The 17,433-nt window shown below is 60.6% G+C and overlaps 2 protein-coding genes across 2 annotated transcripts in view; both read right to left on the bottom strand.

Moving 5' to 3' along the window:
• Window positions 1–8,538, bottom strand: part of TCIRG1 (T cell immune regulator 1, ATPase H+ transporting V0 subunit a3) — a 14,312-nt gene extending 5,774 nt beyond the window's left edge. The window contains exons 1-10 of the mRNA XM_004383645.2: window positions 8,477–8,538; window positions 4,975–5,095; window positions 4,255–4,333; window positions 3,012–3,232; window positions 2,852–2,937; window positions 2,407–2,533; window positions 2,130–2,212; window positions 1,749–1,842; window positions 1,451–1,663; window positions 703–847 (exon numbers count right to left, since the gene is read on the bottom strand). Of these exons, the coding sequence (XP_004383702.1) occupies window positions 703–847; window positions 1,451–1,663; window positions 1,749–1,842; window positions 2,130–2,212; window positions 2,407–2,533; window positions 2,852–2,937; window positions 3,012–3,232; window positions 4,255–4,333; window positions 4,975–5,091 (1,165 nt within the window). The 5' untranslated portion in view covers window positions 5,092–5,095; window positions 8,477–8,538. The remainder of the gene's footprint in view (window positions 1–702; window positions 848–1,450; window positions 1,664–1,748; window positions 1,843–2,129; window positions 2,213–2,406; window positions 2,534–2,851; window positions 2,938–3,011; window positions 3,233–4,254; window positions 4,334–4,974; window positions 5,096–8,476) is intronic.
• A 3,247-nt stretch (window positions 8,539–11,785) lies between these two features.
• NDUFS8 (NADH:ubiquinone oxidoreductase core subunit S8) lies at window positions 11,786–16,083 on the bottom strand. Its single transcript, XM_004383646.2, has 7 exons — window positions 16,039–16,083; window positions 14,237–14,294; window positions 14,097–14,147; window positions 13,473–13,562; window positions 13,203–13,375; window positions 12,053–12,181; window positions 11,786–11,973 (listed from the first exon to the last, which is right to left on the bottom strand). Exons 2-7 carry the CDS (start codon window positions 14,292–14,294, stop codon window positions 11,842–11,844), a joined length of 633 nt encoding a protein of 210 aa, XP_004383703.1. The 5' UTR covers window positions 16,039–16,083; the 3' UTR covers window positions 11,786–11,841.
• Between the last annotated feature and the right edge of the window lie 1,350 nt (window positions 16,084–17,433).

Here is a 17,433-nt window from a genome sequence, read left to right on the forward strand (position 1 = left end):
CCCTGTGCCCCCATCTCTCCATGCCCCCCTGTGCCCCCCACCAGCTTTCTCCTGGGAGCAGGCTTAATAGACCACTTGCACCAAAATCCCCGTCTCAGGCTCCAGCTCTCACCCGACCTAAGATAGCACCGATTCAAGCTATAAAATGGTGTGTGGCTAAATAAAGCCTGCTGGGCCTGGGACTTGGGGGCTGCTGGTCAGCAGCCTCTGACGGCCTTCCCCACGTTCCCGAGGTCTGTGCGGTGAAAACTCGACAGGACTGCCCTGTTGCTCTGCCTTTGACTGGGTGCAGTCTTAACACTTTTGAATCGCTTTCCATTAGTGGCAAATATTTGAGTTCTCCTTCTCTGACAGGTTTCTGCCTTATACAGGTTCCGGCTTTCGCAGGTTTTACTGTACTGTTATTCCCATTTTACAGATGAGGAAACAGGCTCAGAGAAGCTAAGAAACTTCTCAGCGTGAGTAGGGCTTCAAATGTGGGCCATTTCCTACTATAAATCCTCTATTTGTATGACCCCGTGCTGGCTCCCTCGTAAAAGTACTAAGGGGGAGTTGACCGGGGATGAACATAATGCCCCACACCAGACTCTATAGCCCAACAGCCCCCTAAGAACATGATGAGGAGTGTGCCTCTCGTCCCAAGGGCTGGGCAGGCCCAGTGTGGTGACACGCTGCCCTGGCAGAGGACAGCGGGGTGCTCACCGGGGTTAACCTCCATGTAGCGGCCCACGCCGTAAGCATCCACGATGCCCTGGAAGCTGGCCGTGAAGCGGTTGGTGTGGATGAGCGTCGGAGGCATGTCCCGGCAGGGGATGCAGTGAACCACGGCGCTGACGCCCACCTCGCTCTAGGGCGCCGGCGGGTGGACAGACAGAGACATAGAGACCGATGGTCAGATCAGTCTCTATGGTCAGGGACCTTCTAGCCTCCTCAGCCCCGGCCAGGCCCAGCTAGGGGTGCAGTGCTGGCCTCACTGGGCAGGCACTGGGGGAGCCTGGGCCTCGGGCTCCCCATCTGTGAAATGGGATGATCAGCTCCAGGTCAGGGAGTGTGGGGGAGGCTCAAAAAGATCCGGAAGTTGTTGGGAAGTACACGTGTGCTGCAGATCATCCAGGTGGCCAGGAGAGGGAGCACCATCCTCACAGGTGAGCACCCACTACCCCCAGCAGCGACCTCTGGGGCAGGGTTACCACACCCACTTCCCAGGTGAGGAGCTTCAACAGGTCTGGGGGAGCCTGGATTTAAACCCAATTTCTGACTTTTTCAACAGTCCCACATAGCCTCCAGGGTGCTACCTGCCAATGCCAGGGGCAATCAGGGCTGACTCCTCGGAGGAGGTGGGATGGGGTGCGGCATGGAGGACCCCCCCCACCTGAAGGTGTGCTGTGAGGCGGTGGCAGGTGGGAGCAGAGGATGTGGGGGGCGGGGGCGGGGAGCCTCACGTGCTTACCGAGCTCTCCTGCAGTGCTTGCTGTATGGTAGGCAGGTCACGTGTGGGGCACCAGGCCTCGGCAATGAGACACTTGTGGGTGGCACTCACGCTGCACTGGTTGAGGGCCAGGTACACGGCTTTCATCTTGCGGATCTGCACCTGCCAGGGGGGCAGCAGCCGCTGTACCCGGCCCAGCACCTGGCTCAGGAACCGCTCTGTCTCTCCCAGGACCTGGGGGCCAGAGTGGGCGGTCAGGAGGAGCCGGGGGTGGGGGTGGTCGTGGCAGGCAGGGGGTCTAGACTGGCTGGGCACCCACCTCCCGCAGCTCCTGGCTCTGCTGCTGCAGCTGCTGCAGGACCCCGCGGCGGGCCTCCTCCTGCTCCTCGAATGGGAAGACGTGGCAGTGGAAGCTGGCAGGGGGACACAGGGTGACGCGAGAGGGGCCAAGGGGCAGCCTGGGCTGGGGGCAGGATGTCCCAGGCTGTGTGGAGGCTGCTGGGAGATTCAGAGGGGGAGCCCACCAGGCAGTGTGCTGGGGACCGGCATTCTTGGTGGAGAAAGCGCCCTGTGTGGCTAGGGGGCAAGCAGGGGCCTGGGCACAAGGGTGCCCCCAAGAGGCCAGGGCCAGGCTGGACAGGGTGCTGAATGCCCACTCAAAGGGCAGCGGCCCTGGGTCAGGGGGCAGCGTGCAGCTCACCAGTCGGTGATCTTGTGGATCTTCTGCCCGATCTGCTCGCCCCAGTAGGAGATCAGGAAGGTCATCCAGGTGGCAGGCTCACCCTGCCGAAGCCAGGCTCACTTTACCCTGGAGCCCTGGGTGCCCCCACCTGGGGCCAGATGCCCGAGCCCGGGCCCCACAGCCATTCATCCCAGCCCGGGACCCCTGATCGCTCACCCCAGTCCAAGCCCCCCACCCACTCACCACAGCTGGCACCCCAACCCGTTCACCCAGCCTGGGCCCCCCACCCGCTCACCGTCACGGGGTCCTCCAGCGGCTGCTCAGTCTCCAGGAAGCTGGCGATGAGGAAGCCGCGGCAGGCCCTCCAGAGCAGACGCTCCAGGGCAGCAGCCTTGTGTGGCTCCACGGCTCCCGCCACGAAGCTGCAGAGGGCGGGAGGGCTGGGCAGGGGCTGCTTCAGCCCACCCCCCAGCCTCATCCCACCCGGGCCACCCGCCAGGCCTGGCCAGGATGGTAATCAGAACACTGGCCCTGCCCCGGGCTAAGGCAGGAACCCCCACCCTCCAGGCAGGGCCAGAGAGGAGAAACTCCCCTGGGCGAGGGTTCAGGAGCGAGAGATGCCGGGCCAAGGGGGGACGAGGGCAGCCTGAGAGCAGGAAGGTGGGAAGGAGGAGCACTAGACAGGAGTCCAGCTCAGCCTGGCCGGCCCCACAGGAAGTGCAAAAGCTGCTCTCACTCACTTGACCCTCAGATCCTGGTGTGGCCCCGCAGAGGGCTGGAGCAGGGAGGTCCTCTCTGACAGCCCGTCCAGGTGGGAGGCTTCCACCTAGGGATGGAGAGGCACCGTGAGTTGGGGCCAATGGGGCTTGCCTCCCACCCCCCACCTGGGCAGGTGCTGACCGGGGGGCCGTGGCCCTGGCCCAGCACAGCAGCATGGAGCTGCAGCTGGTGCAGCTGGGCCCGCAGGGCCTGCTGGTTGCCCCGCACGTCACGCAGCTCCTGCGCCAGCCGCTCCGTCTCCTCCTGGATGCGCAGCAGGTCGCGGGGTGGGGGCGCCGGCAGCCTCCCCTCGGGCGCAGGCAGCACCAGGCCGGCCCGCCGCACCTCCTCCTGCAGGAACACTGGGCAGAGAAGGACAGGGTCAGGGGGCCACTCGGGGCGGGGTACTGCCTAGGGGACCCCAAACGCCATCTCCAAACCACCATCAGCCACCAGCTAACTAATGCTCTGAGTCGGAGACCCCCGAAAAACTCTCAGGGCAAACTTGCATCCCAGAAGACCCCTCCCCTCCCTCTGGGCTCCGATGGGGGCCTGCTTTCCCTCCCCACTCCCTGGCCACTGCCCAGCCCAGGCCCCAGCTGCACAGCGGTCCCAGGTCTCCTGAGCAGGTGGGCCTAGCACTGTGGGGCCTGGGACCAATGCATATAACATGCCTGATTATTTCAGCAATAAATCAAGCTTGTTGTTGGGAACCACTGAATCAATTCTGACTCATGGCGACCCCATGTGACACGGTAGAACCGCCCCACAGGGTTTTCTAAACTGTAATCTTTACAGGAGCAGATCACTAGGTCTTTCTCCAGAGGACCCACTGGTGAGTTCAAACCCGTGATCTTTTCGTTAGCAGCCGAGTGCTTAACCACTGTGCTACCAGGGCTCCTTAAATCAAGCTAACAAACATTAAATAAAATGTGTTCTCTCCTCCTAGCCTGGAGGTGGTAGGGGAGGTGGGGGCTCTGTCTTTTGGTGTTGGGAGGGGTCCAGGACAGGGGTCCCTCTTGCCAGGGTCCAAGGAGGAGCTGCTCTTGGGGCACCAAACCTAGGTCCTGGCTGCTACCCTCCCCAGTCCTCGGCAGTGGAAAAAGCTCTGCCCCAGCCTCTTCCCTGCTTAGAAAACCGTTGTGGCTCCCAGCGCCCACAGGATGAAGTCCGGGCCCTCTCTCGGTATTCAAGGCCTTTTCCAGGCTCCCAAGGCTGTCCCGTTCCCAAGAACACTCCACAGACCCCCCAGCCGTGTCCTGGCTCTGCACAGCCAGGCCTGGACCTGCCTTCCACCTGGGAAACCAGGACCCTTTTCAGACCAAGCTCAGATAGCACCTCCTCCAGGAAGCCTGCCTGGGATGCAGGCCTGGGGCCAACTCACGGAAGGTCTTCTCCAGCTCCTCGCAACGCCGGATGTCCACCACGAAGCGTCTCTGGAAGGCGCTCACTGATGCATTAAGCTGTGGTTGCCACAGGGAGGAGTCAGTGCACCCAGGAGGGGGCCAGGGAAGTCCCACCCCAGGGCCTGGCTCTGCTCAGGTCTTAGCTGCCTCCTCCGGAAAGGGGCTAAGCACACCGTGAGTGTCCAGAGGGACAACCAGAGGAGCAACCTGACCCATGTGCCTGCGGGGGTGGCCAGGAGCCAATGGGGCCGGGCTGATTGAAAGGCCAGGGCAGGGTAGTCTCAGCCAGGGGTAGCGATGGTCTTCCTAAGAACAGAGCATCTTCGGCAGGGGGCTGCCGGATTCAAGCAAGGCTGGGGGCCATTATGGGGGTGGTGGTTATTGGTTGCCTTCATGTCAGCTCTGACTCATGGTGACCCCATGTGTGCAGAGCAGAACTGCTCTATAGGGTTTTCAAGGCTGTGACCATCTGGAAGCAGATTGCCAGGCCTATCTTCCGAGGCGCCTCTGGGTGGGTTTGAATTGCCAACCTTTTGGCTATTAGTTGAGCACTTAACCATATGCACCACCCAGGGGCTCTGGAGGGTGGCCTTTGCTGGAGAGGGCCTGCCATCTAGGTAGGACTAGATTATCGGTTGGCCTCAGTAGCGATACCCCAGGATAAGGCCCCCCCATGCCCCAGCCCAGCCCCTACTCACGTCTCTAAACTCCACGAGGCCCAGCTCGCCAAGCTGGCTCACGCAGGTGTAGGCAGCAGCCGTGGGCAGGAACAGCTGGGCCAACACCACCTCCTCGCTCCGGAACATGGTGCCCATGGTCCTGTGGGGCCGGGAAGCTGGGGTCCGTCAGGGGCTGGCCAGGTAGCCTACACACCTCAGCTCACATAATCCCGGGAAGTCCTATACCACCCCCATCTGGCAGATAGGGAGACTGAGGCCCAGGAAGGCACAATGGGGGTGCTGAGGCCAACCAGGAAGTAACCAGCGCAGCTGGGAGCAGGAAGCGGGCTGACTGACCCCACGGCCTGACCCCAGCCTAGCCTCAAGCTCTCTGTCAGCTCACTGTGCCCAGTCTCAGATGCTCTGACCCACACCCTGTGTCCCCATGGGCTCTGCTCACACTGGCCTTTGCACACCCTGGGCCTCCTCTCTGGCCGCCCTCACCCTGCTCCTACTCATCCTTGGCGCCTGCAGTGCAGTGAATTGCTTTACTATGGCCCTTCTAGCCGTGGTCTTCTAACTCCTGCAAAATGATTGGATGGGACTATGCAAACAAGGTGCTTGTGGCTCACCAACGGGACTGGACAGTTTTGCTAATGCAAATAAGGTGCATGGAACCCTTGTAGTGGACTGGTCAGTTTTGCCATTCTGCTAGGCTTAAAGAAGCCAATCCCAGAGGTTAGAGGGGGACCTCACTACCACTAAGAAAAGCCAGGAGTGGAGCACATCCTTTGGCCGTGGGGTCCCTGCACTGAGAACCCCCTAGACCCAGGGGACAGAGAGCTGTGACAGTGAGGATGGCACCAGATGGCAGAGGCGCGGGACCAGCCGTCTCTGCTCGCCAACCCGCAGTGCGAGAAGGCTGTATGCCTTTGGGCAGAGGCTTGCTGGCAGAACGGGGTGCTTTAAGGCACTTGTCTGCTGGAGCTAAAGAGCTCTGTGACGTTTGCCCAAGCAGAGCAGAGGCCAGGCCAAGGGCCAAGGGTCAAGGGCTAGGAGAGAGGCCTGCCTTTGGGCACGGCTAAGAGGCTGCCCCATCGAAGAACTGTCTCCTGAGCTGTTCCTGTTACCTCCAAGTTGATCCTGATCCTGAACTGTACCCTGTTACTTCCCTAATAAACCATAACCATGAGTATGGTCTGTGATTTCTGTGTGGCCACTGCAACGAATTATCACAGCCAGCAGAGAAGCAGAGTGCCGTGGGAGCGACGGCTTTGGTAAACAGGTTGGAGAGTGGAGGTATGTCTGACCTCCACCTCCTAGGGATCAGCTTTGGGCTGATAGTGATGTTTATTCTCCTCTCTCCCCCTGTAGTTAGAGAAAGTCTGACGCCACACCATTTTTATGGGTCATCAAGCCAGGGGCCCCCTCCAGGCCTCCCTAATTGCCCAAGCTGTCCTTGGAGCCCTCAGCTCTCCACCCCAATGAGGGTCTGTGACAACTGGAGATCTCGGGGCTGGAGGGGAGAGGGGCTGTCCCCGGGGCAGCTGGGAGCCCTCCAGTGTCTGTGTGCACTAAGGGGGTGGCAGTCGCCCCTGGTTCCCTGGGGCCGCAAGGAGGGCAGGGAGAAGTAGGGGTGCTGACGAAGGGGCCCTTCCCCGGGGAGCCGGGCTGCTGCTGCCGTTGGTGGAGTGAATGACGAAATGGTGAAAGTGAAGCTTTGAAAAGGCAGGAAGGCCTGGTAGGGCCTTGCTCAACCGCCTGCAGGGGAGGGCGGGGCGGCCTCCTCCCCGTGCCCAGTCTGCTCTGGGGCCGCTGCTTTTGGGGCCCAGGATCAGGTACTCCCCATCTCTGGACTCAGTCTCCTTAGATCTCAAATTGAAGGAGGGAGGCAGGGGGAGGTCCCCAGAGGGTGAACGTTTGGAGCCAGAGCGTCCGGCCTGCTGTCTGGGCCAGCCGGGGCCTGCCCAGCTGGTCACTTCCTCCCCTGGGCCCAGGTTACTTAACTCTAAACGGGGAACCACAGCCCTGTCCCCAGCCTGGGAGAGGAGAATGCTGGGAAGGTGGCCAGAGGCAGGGCCCTGTACGAGAAGGGTGGGCAAGAGGGGCCAGGTCCACTGCCTGAGGACACGGCTGGGGCCACAGGACAGAGTGCCAGGGACCTGGGCTCTGGGCTCTGCTCAGGCATGATTGCCCATGAATCTGGGCGAGTCTCTGGCCCTCTCTGGGACTCCACTTCCTCTTTGGGTGAGTGGGGCTGACAACTCAGAGCCGCCATGTGATCCCTTCACCCGCACTACCTGTTAACCCCTGACGGCAATCCTGCATGGGGCGGGGGGCACTGCAACCCTATTTTACAGATGAGTCAACTAAGACTTGGAAGGGTGAGGCCCGAGGTCACATGGTCAGCAGGTGCGTAAGCCAGGCAGGAGCCAGGCCCAGGGCTGCAGGTTTGGAAGCCCCAGGCACAGGAGGTGCTCAGGCGAGGGCTGTTCCTGATCTGGGAGACTTGCAGGGCTGGGCCAACAAACGGAGGGGTATGGGGAGCTGGCTTTGGGGGTCCAGGCAGCAGCCATGGCAACTCCAGCCCGGTATCCTGACTCACAGGAGCATTGGGCTGGCTCCCCCTGGTCCTGACCACTCCCCCCCAAAAGGGTGGGACAACATACAGTAGGCATGGGTGTGTAGGGGCCAGGTCATTCCACAGATCCCACCCTGGCATTTAAGGCATTTGCTGCCTCACCCCCTCCCCAGAGCTCTCCTGCTCCCTCCCAGGCGTGTTTACTGAGCAAATGAAAGTGCCTTGTCCCTGGGTGTGGCAAACGGTCTGTGCCCGACTGCTAACCTAAAGGTTGGCAGTTCGAACCCACTCAGCAGCACCGCGGAAGAAAGGCCCGGTGATCTGCTTCCATAAAGATTATAACTAAGAAAACCCTACGGAGCAGTTGTACTCTGTAACACATGGGGGCGCCATGAGTTGGAATCAACTCAACAGCAATGGGTGAAGGTGCCTCCAGCCTGGCGCCTGCAGGGTTCGGCTCTAGCCCACTCCTCTCCCTGTGCCCCTCTTCTCCTGGCCCCTCAGGGTGTGGCACTAACGCCTCCCCCTCCAGGATCCCACCCCAAATCTCTCCTCCCAGGCCCTGTCCCCTGGGTGATGAGCCGGGTTGGAGGAGAGGGTCTTCAGTGTCTGTGGAGTCAGAATGACCGGGCTCGCCTCTGGCTCTGCCACTTGCATGGGCCTCACTTTCCTCATCTGTAGAATGGGTCCCTCCTTCAGAGGAAGATGCGACAGGGAAAGCTGAGTGCCCTAGGCTGGCAGAGCTGGGCTCAGGATTTGTTCCAGCTGTTAACACCCCATCCTCCTCTTCATTGCCTCCGTGGCTCCCGCAAGGCCCGATACTCCGCGGCGGCATAAGACTGAACTGCATCCCCTGACCCAACTTGGTGAGGGCGCCAGGATCTGCTTCCTGGGGCTGGGAGGGAAGCGGGGGTGACAGGCAGAGCTGGGGGCTCTGCAGATCCCGGCCGGGGGACTCACCCCGGGGTCGGCTGCTCGCAGCACTGCTCCGCTCCACTTTGCCCCTCCGAGTGGGCCCGGCCGGACGCAGAACTGCGCTCCCTGCGGCGAAGCCCGCAAACTAATTCCTGCCCGCGCGGGCGCAGCAGGACGCGGCGGGGCGGGGCGGGGCGGGGCGGAGCCAAGATAGCCCCGCCCGATCCCCGCCCCCGCCCCGCCCACGCCGGGGCCTCCCGGGGCTTGGCGTCCGAGGCGGTCGGACGGTGACCTCGAGCGGCGCTAGGTTTCTCTCCCGAGGTAGGGCCGAGCCTTCGCAGGGAACTGGGAGCCCGTTCGGGGTCCTGAGGCGCTCCGTTCGGGGCGACAAGGCGTGGAGACGACAGCGGAGATAATTGGCTAGCGCCAGCCGCGCGCATCTCTGGGCCCGGATGGGGTCAGGAGCCCAGCTCAGGCCCGGTGCCCAGCTCAGGCCCAGCTTCCGGCTAGGAGAACAGCACCCACCACGCACCTCGGGCTCATGAGCCGGGGGTCCACTAGGGTGTAGAGCCCCCGTGTAACCCCCAGACCCGCGCTAACCCCCAACACTCTCGGGCTAATGGAGCTGGGGACCAGCACCCGTGTCTCCCCAGCACCCTCCCGCACCTCTAAGACCCCCTCTCCCTTGGGGGAGGTGACAGGTACATACCCTTGTGCTTACAGGTTCCTGCTCTGACCACCTGGGGTAGGGAGCCGGCAAGGACCCCGGGGGCCCGGCCTCAGGCCCAGCACTCGGTGGCCTTGGGCGGGTGGTGGCCCCTCTGTGCCGCCTTCTCAGTGGCACTTAGCAATCGCTCTACCTGCAGCGGGGGCGGGGAGGGGGTGTCAGCGCATGTGGTTCACCAGGTCCCTGCACCGGAACTGAGGGGCTCAGGAAGGTCCAGCCGCTTGCACTTTAGACAGGCCTGGCCTGTACCCACTGGGGAACTGAGGGGAGAGGGGGCCCCTCAGCTCCAGTGATCCATGAACCCACACTGCCAGCAAAGACCTGGGGGGGATGGGAGGCGGGAGGGGTTGGGCAGCTGGAGCCCCAGAGCTGAGGCTGGGAACTGAGTCACAGCCAAGGGACACGTGCTCCGACATGATGGGGCTGATGGGGGGTGACACATCTGGGGACGGATTACCTAATAAGCAAGGCAAAGATGTGGTGACACCCAAGGAAATGGTGCGCTACAGATTAGTGAGTAGACACAAGTAAGCCCTTCTGTACCTTGCTGACTGGGTAATCGGCTCCTGGACCACACTAGCCCTGGGGGGACCCTCAGTTCAGTACTTCCCGGGACAGGCGGAAGTCGGAATTCTATTGTGGTTACAACATGGTGTTACAGCTCACTCTGACCAACCTGGGAAAGCGCTTCGGACACAGTGGGAAGGGACTCGGGTTAGGAGCAGCACGCCGTCTAACCCACTTTTTTGTTGAGGTGAAGTTCACACGCTATACCCGTTTGAGAGTGACCGTTCTGGTGACATTTAGTGCCTGCTCAGTGTTGCACAACCACCATCTCTATCCAGTTCCATAACGGTGTCATCACCCCAGAAATGAAACCCCGCGCCCACTAAGCAGTGACTCCTCATTCTCCCCCCTCCCCAGCCCCTGGCGACCACCAGTCCGCGTTCTGTCTCGCTGGGTTTACCTCTTCCGGATTGTTCACGTGGAATCATGGATCACTTTTTGTGACTGACTTCTTTCCGTGTCATGTTTTTAAGGCTTCCCCACGTCGTACTATGTGGCGGTACTTCATTCCTTTCTGTAGTTGAATAATATTCCCTCGTATGGACGTACCACGTTGTGTTTATCCGTTTGCTGATGGATGCTTGGGCTGTTTCCACCTTCGGCTAATGCGAAGGCTGTGGTGAACGCTGGGGTACAAGTTATCTGTTTGAAGCTCTATTTTCAATTCTTGTGGGTATATACCTAAAAGTAGAATTGCTAGGTCATACGGCAATTCTATGTTTAACTTTTTGAGAAACTACCCAACTGTTTGACCCATTTTTTATAAAAAATATTCTACTTATCTGTGTGCAGACGTAGGCTCTATGCCAATTCTTTAATGATGGTTGTCCGGGAAAAGTTAGAGGTGATTTAGGATTTTTACGTCCCCTTCGTCTTGGGAAAAGGTCCACGCCCATCATGTCCCCCATGGAAGGCTCTCATCTCTTGCACCCCTGGGACCAGCAGTGGGATGGACACTTGGACACTTCTGGGCTTCAGTCCTCCCTGTGATTCCTGCTCACTCTGCTGTGCCCCCTCCTGTGGGCTGTAGGCCCCCAAGCCTCGGCCAGGGGTGGAGCTCAAGGAAACCTGGGCCACTTCTGCCTCAGGGAGAGGTGAGCCCCGGCTGGGAGGCAGCCCAGGCATCAGTGGGTACCCGCGAAAGCCTGGGCTTCCTGCTGCGGGCCTTCTCAGAGCCTTGCCTGTGCTAACGTGTGGCGTGTGCCCGAGGGAAGACGGCACTTGGGGCGTTTCTCACTCACTGGTCCACAGGACACTCTCTCTCCTTCTTTCTAAGGAGCGTCTTGGGAGAGTAGTGTTTTGCAAAAAGCACTTTTGGGAAGGACGGAGAAGGGGACTGTGGGGTATCTCAGACTGAGTTAGTTTTGATCTATGCTGTGTGATCCTGGCCAAGTCACTTCACCTGAGCCAGTTTGCTGCTGCTGAGGTTGAAGCGCACCAAGTTCAAGGGGCTACTTTTGGGTTTTACCTCGTATCCCTCAGCACTCGGCTTGTGTGTGGCCCGAGGGAACCAGGAGTTTCTGGCTAGAATTGCAGAGAGGGAAGTCCTGGTCTGGGGAACTTGGGGAGGAAAGGGATGTGGCTGGAGGCGAGGCCAGCTCAGGGGCAGCAGGCCCTGTGTCACCCCCTCATGACTGTCACCCCTGGAGCAGGCGTGCCCCTGCCCCCACAGAGGACAGCCGGGCCCTTCTGAGGTTCCGCCCCTCTATGTACTTGGGAGGCGCCAGTCCTAAGGGTCTTATCTGTGGGTGGCCCTCGGTGAGGGCAGGCCCGGGGTGACTTCTGGCATTGCCGAGCCTTGGGGAAGATGCCCAGGAAGACGTGTGGGCAGCAGGGCTGCTCTGGGCTGTGGCCCAGCCAAGGGGAGGGCCTGGTGGGTCCCTCTGAGTCACACAGGAAGCCTGGGCCACCTCTGCTGGACTTGCCGATGGACGGGACCAGCAGGGCCCTCTGAGACACTGGGGGGCAGTGGAGCCGTCCCTGGCCCAGCTGGAGGACTCCACATGGCCTCCATCGGGCAGGAGAGGGCCCCCTGGACAGAGGATTCACGACAGGAGGCGGTGGGGGGATTAGAGCACTTTTATTTGGGCAGCGGGGCTGCGGGCAGCGGGGCGCATCACCGGTAGAGGTAGTCGGCCTGGATGTTGGCGGCAATCTCAGCCTCCCACTTGTCCCCGTTGTTGAGCAACTTCTCCTTGTTGTACAACAGCTCCTCGTGTGTCTCCGTGGAGAACTCAAAGTTGGGGCCCTGTCAGGAGGGACAGCCACGGCCGCGTCAGGCCCTGCCGAGGAGCCTCGCCCCGCCTCCCTCCCAGGACCGCCCTCACCTCCACGATAGCGTCCACAGGGCAGGCCTCCTGGCAGAAGCCGCAGTAGATGCACTTGGTCATGTCAATGTCGTAGCGGGTGGTCCGGCGGCTGCCATCCGCCCGCGGCTCCGCCTCAATGGTGATGGCCTGGGAGGTAGCGGCCACCGGGCACTGCCACACTGCCTGGCCACTGTGCCGGCCCCAGGACACGGGGTTCTGCCCCTCATGGCCGACGGCCCACCCTCTCTGGGCTACTCAGCTCCAGGCCCGTGGCCACCTTGCTTGTAACCATCCTGGGCCTGTGCCCTCCAGCTGGGCTCTCCAGGGCTGAGCCTTCTCTCACTCACTCTCAGCCTGATGCCACCTCCTTAGACAGCTTGCCTGACTCCTCTCGAGAGGCCAGCACCTCGTCCATTGTGACACCTCCTCCGGTTTCCTTCTGCACCCCGCCCTGTCTGGCCTTTCTGTTTGTTAACTGCCAGTATCTCCTGCCCCAGAACGTCACATCCCACGAGGGGAGGCTGTCACCTCCATGTTCCCGGCAGTACCGCGGCCCTGAAGGGGGCTCGCCCCGTAATAAGCGCTCAGTGACTACTGGGTGAATGCTGAACAACCCTCCAAGCTGACGTGGGTCCAATGATCCCCTTTGGGTGGAGGAGGAAACTGAGGCACACAGAGGTTGAGGGGCTTCCCAAAGCCACACAGCAAGTGAGGGGCAAAGCACCACAGGAAGAAAGGTCCTTAACTCCCTGTTCCTGGGTGCAGCCTTACGCCAGCTGGGTCTGGGGGAAGGACTGGCCAGGGGCCTCCCACCATGGGGAGGACCCTCAAAGGGGCTGGGCAATGGCCCTCACACTCCCCAGGGGCTGGAAGGGCCCAGGTCAGACAGGCCTCCACCACCTCCATGCTCAGATGCTGTCCATGGCTCCCAGGCCGGCTGCCACGTCCCTGACCATCAAGGGCAGGGCCTGCACAGGCTGGGAGCCTCACCCTGACTCACTAACCCTCAAGCACCCTGGCCATACGGACTCATTGCTCCAGCTACAGATGGGGAAGTATCTGAGAGGGGGACTTTCCTGGGTACACACGACAGGTCACAGTTGGCGCCCTGGCTGTGCCTCCTCGGCAGTGGGGCCGGGTGGTGGTCAGTGTGGGGCCGGGAGCTCACCTGGGCAGGGCAGACAGCCTCGCAGAGCTTGCAGGCAATGCAGCGTTCCTCCCCTGAGGGGTACCGGCGCAGGGCATGCTCCCCGCGGAAGCGTGGGCTCAGCGGACCCTTCTCAAATGGGTAGTTGATGGTGGCGGGCTCCCGGAACAGGTAGCTCAGGGTCATGCCCAGGCCTGTGGGCAGCACGGGCATGGTGGGCAGGGGCACCCTCCTCCGGAACAGCCCACTGCCCATGCCCAGCCTGGCCCTCCCCGCCCCGCCAGGGCCCACCTCGGACGAGCTCTGTCCACAGCAGGGTCTGAGCTGCCTGGTCAGTCACCGACTTCATGTCCATCTTGGGCTCCTGGAGGTTCACGTACTCTGCAGGGTAGAAGGGTGGAGAGGCCGTGGCAGGGACCTCATGCACCCTGTGCGCCCCTCCCAGGGAAGCCAGCTCAGAGAAGGGGCCTGCCTGGGACCATCAGGCACTTGCTCATTCTCCAGCCCTTCCCCAGCCTCAGCAAAAGCTGGCTGGAGTGGGCCCTGGCAGCCCTCGCCGGCGTCTCTCTGGCCTGGGGTGGCTGTCTGAGCCCAGGCGCCCCTCAAGCAGGGCTTTGAAGGAGGAGTCAAGGGTGCTGGGGTACTGGTGAGGAGGCACGGACACCCACGGCCCGCGCCCTGCCAACTCCCTCCCCACCACATCCAGGGAGCTCTGAGATCCAACACAGTAGCTGCAGGGAAGGCCCTGCCCCCTGCAATGGCGGACCATGTCCGGCACGAATCCATCTCCATCATCAACCGCGTTTTACAGAGAGGAAACTGAGGCTCGGAGAGAGGGAACCCAGGTCTCCCCTGCCTCTGGCAGGAGCAGCTGTGCTCAGGAAAGCCCGTGGCTCGAGGCCGCCCAGTACTCACTGTACGTGGCCGCCAGGGAGGTGCTGTGGACGCTTCGGCCACTGAAATGGCCTGCAAGGAGAGGGGTTACACTTTGCAGCTGTGACCCCGTGCTGGAAGCCTGGGCTCCCTCACCCCAGAAAAGGCCCCTGCGGTCCTACCTGCATGTGAGGCCTGGGCCAGGGCCCGCAGCACAGTCGGCGTGGCCAGGCAGCGCATCTGCGGGCATGAAAGGGGGGAGGAATGGAGAACAAGCTCAAACTCCTAGAGACGCTCGGCCTTCCTGGGCCCGCAAAGACTAGAGGAACCCCCGAGACTATCACCCTGAGATACCCTTTGAACGCGAAACCGAAGCTACTCCTGGAGGGAACCTTTCATCCGAATAATAGGCTGGCCTAAAAAATAAACACCATCACCCATGAGTACGGTGCTTCCTTCAATAATCAACTACATGAGACCAAATGGGCAACATTTACCCAAAAAAGCAAGATTAGAAGGTAAGGGGGGTGGGGCAGGGAAGCTAGATCAACGGAAACAAAAGAAACAGAATGGAAATAATGAAAATGCTGACACATTGTGGAAAACATAACCAACGTCTCGGAACAAGCTGTATAAAAATTGTTAAATGGGAACCTAATTTCCTGTGTCAACTTTCACCTAAAACACAACATTATTTAAAAAATATATTAAACTTTGTCCTCAGAGGTTGTCAGGGCCTGGGGCCACTTCCTACAATAAAAACAGAATAATCACTGAACCAAACCCGTTGCTGTCGAGTCAATTCCGACTCACAGCGACCCTACAGGACAAAGTACAGCTGCCCCATAGGGTTTCCAAGGAGCAGCTGGTGGATTCAAACTTCTGACTTTTCGATTGGCAGCCAAGCTCTTAACCACTGCACCATCAGGGATCCCCAAACAGAATAGATGCAAAAAAAAAAAAAAAAAAAAAGGTGAAGGAGACGGGGGTGGGTCTCAGAACTGGCCCAGTGCATCTGCATCATTGCCCGCTGTCATCCCCCTACTCCTGCCAGGAGCACAAACAGCCTCCCTGTTCCCAGACGTACACCTCCCACCTGGCCCAGGTCAGCTGCGCTAGGATTTGGGGAGTACCGTGGCCCAAGTTCTGTTTCACTTCCTAAGAAATCGTCTAAATCCTTCCCCTGACCAGCATTCCTGGCTTCCACCTCTCCCCTCCCCCACTGATTCCTCTCAAATCTGACCGAAATAAAATTTATTGAGCGCTTATTACTGACAACTAACTTGATGGCGGGCCTTAGGCTAGGGGTTTCCCATTACAAGGTCCTTATAAGGACCCTAGGGGGAAGGCAGTATTATCAAGCCTGTTTTACAGACGAGAAACTGCAGCTCAGTCACACTAAGTGACGTGTTCAAAGTCACCCGCTAGGTGTGGGTGGGGCTGTACGTGACCCACCCACACCCACCCTCCCCTGCTGGAACCCTTTAAAGGCTCAAATAACCCTCAGGATCATACTCCTGTCCCCATATTCAAGCCCCTTCTAGGCCTGTTGCCAGACCCGACGTGTGACCTTGGGCAGGTGGCATCACCTGGGCTCAGCTTTCTTCCCCGTGAAATGCGGGGTCATAGGAAGTACCAGGGGTTCATACAAGCTGGGGATTAGCACTCAGCTCCCGTGACCTGTGACCTCTAGCGGACCCGCTGCTTTTGACCTTTGACTCCAGCCCCCGGCACCCAACCCGGCACCTTTCCCGAGACTTCTGACCCCACGGTCGCAGGAGCCGCCAGGTCGGGGTAGCGCATGCGCCCCGAGGTGCCGGCCTCCCGGTCCGCCCGCTACACGCTGAAGGGCATAGAGGCCGCGCGTCCTGAGCGGGCCGAGGTGAAGCCCGGACTCAGAACCTGCAGGACCAATGGGGACGCCAGACTCGCCTCAGCGCCGCGTGCCCAGGCCCAGCCTAACGGCTGAGCCCCAAACACCTACCCTGAAACGCTGCCTCTCCTTCGCGTGCAGACCAGCCCTGTCGGCGGAGAGGCGGAGCCTACATTCTGGGATGCTGCCATTGGGCCGGCTGGCTTCGCCTTTTCCGCGTTGACATTCCATGGTGTGACCTGATTGGCCAGTGCCTCAGCCGAAAGAGGCGGAATTCGGAAATATCTTTTCTCTGATTGGTTAGAAGAGAGCAGGCCCTTGAAGTCCAGGAGAGCGCGGCCATGCTGGTTTGGAGAGGCCAATAAGTGAGGATTCGCCAGCTGCGTGAGACGGGACATCCGGGGCGTGGTTGGGAGGTGGGTTCGGGTTTAGGAGGTGGCTGGAGCGAGAGCGTGCACCGCCTGAAAAATTTCTTCTGTTGCTCTACCCTCCCGGACTCCGAGCACACGATCCAGGCGGGGCAGACGCCGTGGGCCAGCGGTGGTGACCCGATCGGTCTCAGCGGGGAGTGTATGATAATGCCGGCGACGATGAGGCTCGAGGCGCGCGGGGACGGTATGCATTACCCCTGCGGGCTCTCTGGCAATCACTTCACACATTTAATCCTCACAACGACCCGGTGTGGAGGAACTGCTACTTCCACTTTACAGATGAGGAAGCTGAGGCACTGAGAGGTTTAATGACCCCCCAAGGCGTGTGGACCTGGGTCTGTATGACTCGTGAGCCTGCCACGAAATCTGTATTTCTCCCGCTGGATTGTGTGGCAGAGGGACCCACGGCGGCCGCGTTACCGAGGAGCCCCCGAGGCAGTCTGTGTGTGGGAAGGCTGAGGGGTGTCAGGAAAGGCTTCCTGGAGGTGATACCCAAGCTGACTGTGCTTAGGAGTTGCGCAGGCCAAGAAGGGCAGAGAGGGCGTTCCAAGCTTAGGTGGGGAGATCCTAGGAGAAAGAGCGCGTTAGGACAAGGACAGGCTGGAGTGCGGGGGGTGGGGGTGGTGGCTTGGTGACCCGCATGGCTGGAGAGGTGTCAGAGCCTCGTAAGGGCCATTAAGGATCCAGGACTTGATTTCATGGGCCACGGGAGCCACAGAAGGGTTTGGGGCTGAGGAGCGCCATGGTCCAGTGGTCTGAGTGAGCTTTGGGTCATCAGCTGCCCTGAGGAGGGCTGGGCCTGGGGAGGAGGTGACAAGAAGATCCTGGGCTGCTGGCCTGCACCGGGGCCCTGGTCCTGGGCATGGTGATTAGTGTGAGAGTTGGGAAATCCTGCGGTGTTACTGAATAACCAGGATGCCGGAGGGGAGGAGGGAGTGTCGAGCAAGAGCCTGGGATTTTGTCTTGGATGTGGGTGGCTGGGGGACCATTCCGTGGCTTTGGGGCCCCAGGAGGGTGAGCAGGACAGGGAAGAAGATGAGACCAGTGTGGGCCGCAGTGACAGTAAGGTGCCCAG

Source organism: Trichechus manatus, unplaced genomic scaffold, assembly GCF_000243295.1.
Source record: "Trichechus manatus latirostris isolate Lorelei unplaced genomic scaffold, TriManLat1.0 scaffold00113, whole genome shotgun sequence".
In the NCBI taxonomy this organism is placed as follows: domain Eukaryota; kingdom Metazoa; phylum Chordata; class Mammalia; order Sirenia; family Trichechidae; genus Trichechus; species Trichechus manatus.